General features: G+C 45.1%; 1 protein-coding gene across 1 annotated transcript; it reads right to left on the minus strand.

Annotated features, from left to right (window-relative positions):
- Positions 1 to 887: 887 nt before the first annotated feature.
- Positions 888 to 8,666, minus strand: mrpl34 (mitochondrial ribosomal protein L34). The gene is made up of 2 exons (XM_043721446.2): positions 8,577 to 8,666; positions 888 to 1,348 (listed from the first exon to the last, which is right to left on the minus strand). Exons 1-2 carry the CDS (start codon positions 8,609 to 8,611, stop codon positions 1,027 to 1,029), a joined length of 357 nt encoding a protein of 118 aa, XP_043577381.1. The 5' UTR covers positions 8,612 to 8,666; the 3' UTR covers positions 888 to 1,026.
- Between the last annotated feature and the right edge of the window lie 2,289 nt (positions 8,667 to 10,955).

Here is a 10,955-nt window from a genome sequence, read left to right on the forward strand (position 1 = left end):
TTTTGCAAGGTCCTCTGTTAAGTTACTCCATTTTGAATAAGAAATGGAAAGAGAGAAAAAAAATCATTCAAAACTTTCACATGAGGCTGCCTCTAATGGAGTGGGTCTTGCACTCAAATCCAGGAGCACTTGTTGCTGAAAAGAGTGCAAAAAGTTAAATTCAGCGGCATTTAAATTATGTGCCCTGACTTACTCAAGGTTTTGCTGAAATGCAATGGTTTAAAAATCATTTAACATAATCTATACGTGACAATAAGCCTTTTGTGTCAACATCCCTTCCATATGGGAGGCTGGACATTGAGTGTCAGTGGACTATTCAGCAATTGGGGCATCACATCAAAGGAGAAAGTGAGGACTGCAGATGCTGGAGATCAGAGCTAAAAATGTGTTGCTGGAAAAGCGCAGCAGGTCAGGCAGCATCCAAGGAGCAGGAGAATTGATGTCTTCAGAAGGGCTCATGCCCGAAACGTCGATTCTCCTGCTCCTTGGATGCTGCCTGACCTGCTGCACAGCATCACATCAAAGGTCATATTTTGCATGTTTTGAACCAGGAGCTGCAGATGATTATTAACCTTGCTCCGTCCATCTTAGGTGATTCAAGGCAAATTGTGGTCACCCAAATGTTTCGAGATGAGTATGTGCTAGATTAAGATGCATGTAACTATTAACGTCAAGAAGTATGGCGCTGGCAAAACACAGATCAGGCAGCATCTGAGGAGCAGCAGAGCTGACATTTCGTCGACTCTCTGGCTCCTCGGATGTTGCCTGACCTGCTTTCCAGAGCCACACTTTTTGACTCTGACTCTTTAGCATCTGCAGTCCTCACTTTCTCTCAGTAGTTATTAATGTGCCAATCAGCCAGCAACGTCCCCCCTACTCTAAACTGATAGTGCCCCAAATAAGAACAGACATTCTATAAGCCCAAAAGAGTTTAATACAATATGTACAGTGGCATTCAAAAGTGTGGTAATGGTGTTGTGGCTCGCCTATTCCCAGTCAGTACATGCCTCCAAAGATCAGGTGAACTCAGTAGGTCAATGATTTCCGCCCCTTGAGCATCCTGCGCAGTATCACCTCGATGCCACCCCGGGTACTGATACGCTTCTTCCAGCCGTGAGTCCGTATCCTCTTGATGACCTTTGGTTGGTACTCAGTGCCACGTTTCTTCGTCCGGACCTGCCCCTTGCTCCAAGGGAAAAGCCGGGAGCTCAAGCCACCAGCCTCCAGCTGGCTCACCGATGGACTCAGGGTCAAGAGGCCACTGGGCCGTGACAGGAGGGTGCTGCAGAACTTATACAGACTGGAGCTCGATGGTACAACAGGGGCCAAGAACGGTACTGGCCCCCACCTGCAGGAAGCAGCAAAGACGACAGAGGTTACATGAGTGAGCCTCAATGCAAATATTCCAGTCTTAACTAAACATATGCCCAGAGTCTTTTCTCTCATTCTTTTAATGCCATACTAATGAACTACTTTGGCTATGTATGTTGATAAACAGTTGGCCAGGAAATAGAGTAAGAGAACTTAAGTTAGAGAAAAGAGAAAGAGACTGCAGAGATCAGTCTCCATCTGCAAATCATACACTTCTCCCCACATCATACTGTGATAAATGTTATTGTGAATTCTATATCTATAATGAAAGCTATGTAAACTTAAGAGTCATAGAGATGTACAGAACGAAACCGACCCTTAAGTCCTGCCTGTCCATGCAGACTAGCTATCATAAGTTAATCTAGTCTCATTTGTTAGCATTTAGTCCATATCCCTTTAAACCCTTTATATTCATATACCCATTCAGATGCCTTTTAAATGTTGTAATTGTACCAGCCTCCATCACTTCCTCTAGCAGCTCGATCCATACACGCACCACCCTCTTGTCCCTCAGGTCCCTTTTAAATCTTTCCCCTCTCATCTAAGCCTATGCCTTCTGGGTTTGGACTCCCCTACCCTGGGAAAAAGACCTTGACTATTCATCCCAACCATCCATGATTTTATAAACCTCTATAAGGTCACCCCCTTTAGCTTGTGACACTCCAGGGAAAATAGCCCCAACCAATTCAGCCTCTCCCTATAAGTCAAACCCTCCAACCCTGGCAACATCCTTGTAAATCTTTTCTGAACCCTTTCAAGTTTAACAAAATCTTTCCTACAGCATGTCACACTAAAATTAGACTCTCTCTCCAGTAGGGTTGCTGTATGATGTTATCAGGCAGTATCCGCTTTGGACCACCAAAGGCATTTAGTATGCTATAATCTGGTACTAAATGTGTGCAGATGTCAGATTTTTAATACGTATAAAACTATCTAGCTTTAACAGAGGCCCACATTTTGTTCAAGTGTGTTGTCAGTCTATTCTTAACTTTTTTTTTATTAAGGGTGTGTAGGGACCATTAAAACAATAGTGGAACAATACCATGTATAACAGTCTTACAAATCTTGCTGCTCTAGATTGTGGTAGCAGACCAATGCTACTGATTAATTTCGATATGAGACGTGGTGAAGGGTGAGGGTGTGGTAAGAATACATAGAGAAACTGTTTCCATGGATGTGGCCAGAGGATTTAACATAGTCAGCAAAAGAGCCAAATCACATCAGAAGACAAAGATGTTTCCACTGGTAGGGGAGACTAGAACCTACCAGAACTTAGGGCGGCACGGTGGCTCAGTGGTTAGCATTGCTGCCTCACAACACCAGGGACACGGGTTCAATTCCAGCCTCGGGCGACTGTCTGCGTGGAGTTTACACATTCTCCCCGTGTTTGTGTGGGCTTCCTCCCACACTTCAAAGATGTGCAGGCCAGCTGATTGCCCATAGTGTTCGGTGCATTAGTCGGAGGGAAATGGTACTGGGTCGGTTACTCTTCGGAGGGTCGGTGTGGACTTGTTGGGCCAAAAGGGCCTGTTTTCACACTGTAGGGAATCTAATCTAATCTTACAACTACTACTAATCCAATGGAGAATTCAGGATAAACCTTTTTACCCAAAAGACAACATGGCAGTTACTGAAGGTGAAAAGTATATATGCATTTATGAAGCTAGATAAGTACCTGAAGGAGAAAATAATACGTTTATCGACAAAAACAAAATCACAGAACATGGACATCACTGGCCAAGCCAGCACTTATTGTCCATCCCTAACTGCCCTTGAGCAAGTGGTGTTGGCACCTTCTTGAATCGGTGTAGTCCATGTAGTATTACTCATCCTGCTGTTAGGTTTACTTTATGGGTGATATATGGAACGGTGCGAGAAAGCTTGTGGAGCATCAACAGCATGCAACAGTTGGGCCAAATGGCCTATTCCCATAAGATGGTGGTGGAGTAGGGCTTATGAGCCCAAGGCATATCTGCTCTTCTTTCCATTTCTTCGGCGAATGGTCCCAGCGTGGTCCCGTGGCCTTCGGCGAATGGTCCCAGCGCGGTCCCGTGGCCTTCGGCGAATGGTCCCAGCGCGGTCCCGTGGCCTTCGGCGAATGGTCCCAGCGCGGTCCCGTGGCTGTCGGCGAATGGTCCCAGCGCGGTCCCATGGCCGTCGGCGAATGGTCCCAGCTCGGTCCTACGGCCGTCGGCGAATGGTCCCAGTGCGGTCCCGTAGCCATCCTAGTGCCTACTCATGGCTGCTGTGGCAGAGGTAAGTCGGGGTTCCCGGGTGGTATCTGCATCCAGACTCATGGAAAGGTGCATTTGAACCCAGTACTAGAACCTGCAGTATTGGCAAGATGGGCCCGAAGCAGACTCATGACAGCAGCACAGTCAGGTTTGGGCTGGTGCGGTACTCAGCAGCATCTGCGTGGGCGGGATCCAGACAGTGTTCATGGCAAGGACATCGATGGAGTCAAGATGACGCCAAAGAGTGACAACTTCTGTCTCAGAGGTGGTGACAGCACAGCAAAGGGGACTCATGCCTGGCCACTAGGCCCATGGCAAAGCACTTCACAATGAGGGCTGGAAAGGTGAACACTTTTTCTTTATTCTCCTGCCTGCATATTCTATGTTTTGGTTTATTCTTCTGTGTTTTAACATGGCGCTGGAGAGTGACAACATTATACAACACTTTCACTGTATTTTCTAACAAAATACATGTGACAATGAATAAAACAAACCAAATAAATAAATCAAATATTCCAGTCCTGCAAATACTGCAGGATTCCACATCTTAAGCTTTCTTTTAAGAAAAGCAATTTCATTCTCTAGCAGCCTTCCTCTTTTGTCTATCTTTCCTCTCTTGGATAATGGCATTTTCTTTGCCAAGAGGCTTTCTAATTGAAAAATTGCATAGTTTGGCCCATTCATTGATGCGTGGGCAACATAAGAACTAGCTTGGCTACATGCCGAGTTCAACTCCAGAAAAATGGAACAAGACTGTCTCTCACTCTCTCCTGCCAGCTGGAAAGACTTAATTCCATTTGGATACAGTCAGCAGTCTAATTTATTTTTTGATTGCAAGCCCATAGAGCGATCTCACTCAGAGAGACCAAGGGAACAGTGAAACAGGTACAATCCGTCTATTGCTGACTCCTAATTTCATTGCTGCCAGGGTCTGCAGAGTACAAAACACAGTTAACATTTCACAGTGACTTTTCACAAAAGGTTTCTGTTTCTCTCTCCATGCATGCTGTTTGAGTTGTTTAGTATTTTCAGCACTTGCTGTTTTTCATATTTCTAACTCCTGCTGTATTTGATTCCATTTTGTTTTTGGAATTTTCTGTAAAAATTTTACTTGCCCATATTCACCACCACCCCCACCTCCATCACCCAAGATGCACATCAAGCATTACTCCAGAATGTCCCACCAACTTTACTTTACTAAAACGGTTATATCTGGTCTTATTTAATGTCATGTTTTACCAATTTAAATGCCTTAGCATTTATGTATAATGGAAACCTTGTTTTTGAATTATACAGCAGCTCCCAATGGTGATTGTTGTGGGGGGGGGAATGATGCTTTCGGCCAGCTATAACAGACAATTATTAATGTTTTTATGCTTGGGAGGGATAAGCAGCTGTTATAAAATGGTTGTAGTACAGAAGAAGGCCATTTGATTTATCTGTAAGAGCAACTCAACTCATTTCCCCTCACCTCTCTTCCCTGTATTGTTTCTTTTCAGATAATTACTCAACTTTCTTTCAAAAATCACAACCGAAGGTGCCTTCACCATTGAGTAAGGCAGTGCATAAATCTTCTAAACACTCAACGTGTTTTTAAAAAAAAACAGATTTATCTTCATGTCACAATTACTTCTTACACCAATGCCTTCTGGTTCTTGACTCTTCTGCTAAGAGAGATATTTTCTCCGTACCTCCTTTGGTCCAAGTGAACATACAGCATGATAAGTTTACATCGAAAGTTTCCTTCGTAAATGTGAAATTTATAAAAGCATGATACAAAAAGCGGGGGATAAACGTAAGATGGAAACCAAATGGCATCCGTTCTCTCTCTTTCCCTCGCTATCTATCCTATTAACCGCCAATTTAATTTCTGCTTAGCAGTTTATCAACATTGTTTACCAAATGTGTTCATCATGACAGCATTAAAAATAATAGAGACAGGACGTAATTTTTGTTCAAAGAAATTTGAAGTATTTACCTTAAAATATTTTTTATTACCAGCCCTTTCAGAGACCTCTAGGGTTAATAAATACCAGCATAAGTGAGTTTGGACACATGGTACTGTTCCTGTCAGACCCCACGAGAGAAAAGCTGACCTCTGCATGATTCTGTGCTCGATGGATGTGGTGGGATGGGTTCAGAAAACGGGTAGTGGCCCATCAGGGGCTGCTTAACCCAACTTTGTTTGTTTAAAAAGAGTGTGAAGTGAATAGTCAAGTATTCAGAATGCTGGGATTTCCAAGAGAGGCAAGAAGTACAAAAAGTAAGGAAATTACAATGAACCTTTAATAAAGTGATTCAGCTGCAACTAGCGTTGCTTCCAGTTTTTGGTACCATGACTTACGAACAGTGGGAAGACTTTCAAAAGATTCATATGTGTAGTTCCAGGGATGAGGGAATTCAGTTGCCTGAATAACTTACAAACATACGAGTTAGGAGCAGGAATACACCATTTGGCCCCTCAAGCCTAATCCATCATTCAATGAGGTCATGGCTGATCTGATGGTGGCCTCAACTTTATATTCCCACCTGCTTCCAAAAACTTTGACTCCTTTGTTGCTCAAGGAATTATCTACAAGAAAGTAGTCTTAAAATCATTTGAGGCTCGGTGATGGCCTAGTGGTATTATTTTGACTTTTAATCCAGAGACCGGGTAATGCCTTGGGGACCTGGGCTCAAATCCGGTCATGGCAGATGGTGGAATTTGAATTCAATAACAATCTAAAAGTAAGAGACTAATGATGACCATGAAACCATTGTCAGGAAAAACCTATCCGGGTTCACTATTCTTCAGAGAAGAAAATCTGCCAACCTTACTCGTTTTGGCCTATATGTGACTTCAGACCCACAGTAATGTGGTTGACTTTCAACTGCCCTCTGGGCAATTAGGGATGGCAATATATGCTGGCCCAGACAGTGACAACCATATGAATAGAAAAAAACCCACCATCAAACTGGCACTTTACAGCCTTCTGGACTTAATATCGAGTTTAACACCTTTAAAATGTGAATCAATTCTTTGAGCTATAGAATGAGGCTGAATAGGCTGGGGCTGTTTTCCCTGTATCATCAGAGGCTGAGAGGTGACCTTATGGAGGTTTATAAAATAATGAGGGGTATGGATAAGGTATATAAAGGTCTCTTCCCTGAGGGTAAGGGGAGTCTAGAACTAGAGGGCATTGGTTTAGGATGAGAGGAGAAAGATTTAAAAGGGACCTAAAGGGCAACCTTTTCACACAGAGGGTGGTGCATGGAGGAACAAGCTGCCAGAGGAAGTGGTGGAGGCTGGTACAATTATAACATTGAAAAGACATGACCTGGAGGTGCTAGTATTGGACTGGGGTGGACAAAGTTGGACTCAAGGAGAAAGTGAGGACTGTAGATGCTGGATATCAGAGTCAAGAGTGTGGTGCTGGAAAAGCATAGCTGGTCAGGCAGCATCCGACCAGCCGGAGAATCGACATTTCAAGCACAAGCCAGGCATCAGGAAGTTGGACTACAGCCTGGTGTTGTGTGAATTTTAATATGTAAAAGGCATCTGGATGGGTATATGAATAGGAAGGGTTTAGAGGGATATGGGCCAAGTGCTGGCAAATGGGACTTGATTAGGTTAGGATATTTGGTTGGAGGCTGGTACACCACAGCAAGCCAGGCAGCATCAGGAGGTGGAGAAATGGACATTTTTGGTAGAACCCTCTTTCAGGACTGAGGGTGGATGTAAGGGGAGCTACTGACAAAGGGGGTGGGATGGGGTGGGGAAGCAGGGTGGTGAGGTGCAGACAGGCAAAGACAGTAGAGGATACAAACCTCGTTGGTTGATGGGAGGAATGAATCCAGGTGGCTGAGAGGAATGGAAGACCTTTCCCCACCTCTCCACCCTTCCCCCACCAATCCCTTTATCTGCAGCTCCCCTTACACCCACCCCCAGTCCTAAAGAAGGGTTACACCCAAAATGTCAACTTCTCCACCTCCTGATGCCGCCTGGCTTGCCACATTTTCCCAGCCTCCTGTTTGTCTACATTGAATGCCAGCATCTGCAGCTTTTTTGTCTCTAACCTCGGATATCAAGTCGAGTTGGACCGAAGGTTGTTTCCGTGCTGTACATCTCTACGACCCCATGACCACCCCTCCCCCAGTTACTGTCCTTTCAAGTCTGGCAGTTTCACATTCCCATCACTTCATGTAAATTTCACTCCAACACCCGCTACCCCCCTCACCCCAAACTGTAGAACAGGGGTGACACAGTGGCTCAGTAGTTAGCACTGCTGCCTCACAGCACCAGGGTCCCAGGTTCGATTCCTGCCTCAGGAACTATCTGTGTGGAGTTTGCACATTCTCCCAGTGTCAGCGTGGGTTTCCTCCGGGTGCTCCTGTTTCTACCCACAGTCCAAAGACGTGCCGGTCAGGGTGAATTGGCCATGCTAAATTGCTCATAGTGTCAGGTGCATTAGTCAGAGGGAAATGGGTCTGGGTGGGTTACTCTTCGGAGGGTCGGTGTGGAGTGGTTGGGCATCTAACCAACTGCTGTCCCCTCCGACACTTCAGAGGCTCTGATGAAGAGACATCTAGAGTAGAAACATTAGCTCTCCCTCTCCGTGGATGCTGCCTGACCCAGTGAGATCTCCAGCATTGATTACTTTCAGTCCAGATCCCAGCATCTGCAGAGATTTGAACTCAATAATGTTAAGTCCTGAAGGCTGTAAAGTGCCTGGTTTGATGGCGGTGGGTTTTTTGTTTTATATTTGTATGGGTGCCACTGTCTGGGTCAGTATTTATTGCCCATCCCTAACTGCCCAGAGGCTGGTTTAGAGTTAACCACATTGCTGTGGGTCTGCAGTCACATCCTTTCTCATTTACAGCATCCACGGTTCTGTCACTGATGTGGGCACAACGTATAAACATTTTCACCGTATTTTTCACGTGAAGGAACGCACGACAACAAATCTATCCTCTACTCCGCTCCCCGGGTACCTGCAGCCCCGCACCACCGCCCTCACGAAGCTCATCGCCGCACTCGATGCTCAGGCTCCGCTTTGAGGCCTACGTGCCCACCCACCAACATACCAACGTTTTATTGGTCCACGGATTACCCAATAACAGGTTACTTTGCGGGATGGGCTACTGCGCACACGTGGACGCTAAGCATTCTGGGGGTTGTAGTTCAGTGGTGCGCAAACCTTGTTCAAACACAGAATCATAGAGTCTCTGCAGTGTGGAAACACACCATTCGGCTCAACTAGTCCACACTGACCCACCGAAGAGTAACCCACTCAGACTCGTTGTTCAAACACAGAATCTTAAAATCCCTGCAGTGTGGAAACAGGCCATTCGGCCCAACTAGTCCACACTGACCCTTCAAAGAGAAATGCACCCAGACTCATTCTCCTACCTTATCACTCTACATTTCTCCTGGCTAATGCACCTAGCCTACGCATCTCTGAACACAATGTGTAATTTAGCATGGCCAATTCACCAAACCTGCACATCTTTGAACTGTGGGAGGAAACTGGAACACCCAGAGAAATTCCACACAGACAATGGGAGAATATCCAAACTACACACAGGTTCCAGCCCAAGACTGGAATCGAACCTCAGTCCCTGGTGCAGTGAGGCAATCATGCTAACCACTGAGTCACCGTGCTGCAAAAATAGCTGGAGGAACTCTGCAGATCTGGCAGCATCTGTGCAGAGAAAGCAGAACCTCAGTTCTGAAGAAGATTCATTGGCAAATCAGGGCAGGACTCATACACCTAATGGTAAGGTCCTAGGGAATGTTACTGACCAAAGAGAATTTGGAGTGCAAGTTCATAGCTCCTTGAAAGTGAAGTTTCACCTTGATAGGATAGTGAAGAAAATGTGTAGTATGCTTTTCTTTATTGTTTAGAGCATTGAGTACGAGAGTTGGCAGGTCATGTTGTGGCTGTACAGGACATTGTTTTGGCCACTTTTGGAATATTGTGTACAATTCTGGTCTCCCTCTATCAGCAGGATGTGAAACTTGAAAGGGTTCAGAAAAGATTCACAAGGATGTTGCCAGGGTTGGAGTTTTGAGCTAATGGGAGAGGCTGAATAGGCTGGGGCTGTTTTCCCTGGAGCGTCGGAGGATGGGGGTGACATTATAGAGATTTATAAAATCATGAGGGGCATGGATAGAGTAAGTAGACAAGGCTCTTTCCTTGGGTTGGGAGAATCCAGAACAAGACGGCATTGGTTTAGGGTGAGAGGGGAAAGATTTAAAAGGGACCTAAGGGGTAACTTTTTCACGCAAAGGGTGGTTGGTGTATGGAATGAGTAGCCAGAGGAAATGTTGGAGGCTGGTACAATGACAACATTTAAAAGGCATCTGGATGGGTATACGAATAGGAAAGGTTTGGATGGATATGGGCTGGGTGCCGGCGGGTGGGACTAGATTGGGTTGGGAAATTTGGTGGGCATGGACGAGTTGGACTGATGGGTCTGTTTCCATGCTGTACATCTCTCTGACTCTATGACCTGAAGTCTACTTTCTCTCCACAAAGACAAAAAAACTACAGATGCTGGAATTCAAAATAGGCAGGCAGGAGGCTGGAAGAACACAGCAAGTCAGGCAGCATCAGGAGGTGGAAAGTTTGACATTTCGGGTGTAACCCTTCTTTTGGACCTGAAGAAGGGTTATACCCGAAACGTCATCTTCTCTACCTCCTGTGCTGTCTGACTTGTTGTGTTCTTCCAGCCTCCTGCCTGCCTATTCTCTCCACAGATGCTGAGAAACCAGCTGAGTTTTTTTACCAGCAGTTTTTGTTTTTGCTCTGGATTTCCAGGATCTGCAGTTCTCTTGAGTTTTTGTTGCTCAAAACGTAACTGGTAACTTTGTGAATGTTACAGCAGGGGAGGTGGCTGTTCAGCCCATCGTGTCTGTGCTGGTTCATTTTTATGTGGCACTTTCATCATCGTAAGATGTTCCACTGTTCTTGGCAGGAGTATGATCAAAAGTGAATTGAGGAACATAAGGAAACAGGACAGGCGACTGAAAACTTGTTAGCTTTAAAGTACACAAGAAAATATTTGTATTTATATGGCATCCTCCATGAAGTCAGGATGTACCAAAACACTTTACATCTAATAAATGGATTATCAGGAATTGTTAAATGCAGCAGATTTTTGTACAGAAAACATCCTTAAACATCAATGTGATAATGACCATAAAATCAATTTTTGAGTTACAGATAAGTCACCATAGTTCAACTATACCATAGGGAGAGAGGGATATTAGGCTACAGTGTGGAAACAGGCCCTTCAGCCCAACCAGTCCTCCGAAGAATAACCCACCCAGACCCACTTCCCTATCCCTAGTGCATCCAGCACTATGGG

This window comes from Chiloscyllium plagiosum, unplaced genomic scaffold, assembly GCF_037043375.1.
Source record: "Chiloscyllium plagiosum isolate Xiang-an unplaced genomic scaffold, Cpla_swu_hap1 HiC_scaffold_28, whole genome shotgun sequence".
Taxonomy (NCBI): Eukaryota; Metazoa; Chordata; class Chondrichthyes; order Orectolobiformes; family Hemiscylliidae; genus Chiloscyllium; species Chiloscyllium plagiosum.

Coding starts and splice junctions, on each gene's coding strand:
- mrpl34 (XM_043721446.2), bottom strand. CDS start 8,611: ATGAGCTTCGTGAGGGCGGTGGTGCGGGGCTGCAG. Junction 1,349..8,576: donor GCGGTGGTGCGGGGCTGCAG/GTACCCGGGGAG, acceptor TGCTTCCTGCAG/GTGGGGGCCAGTACCGTTCT.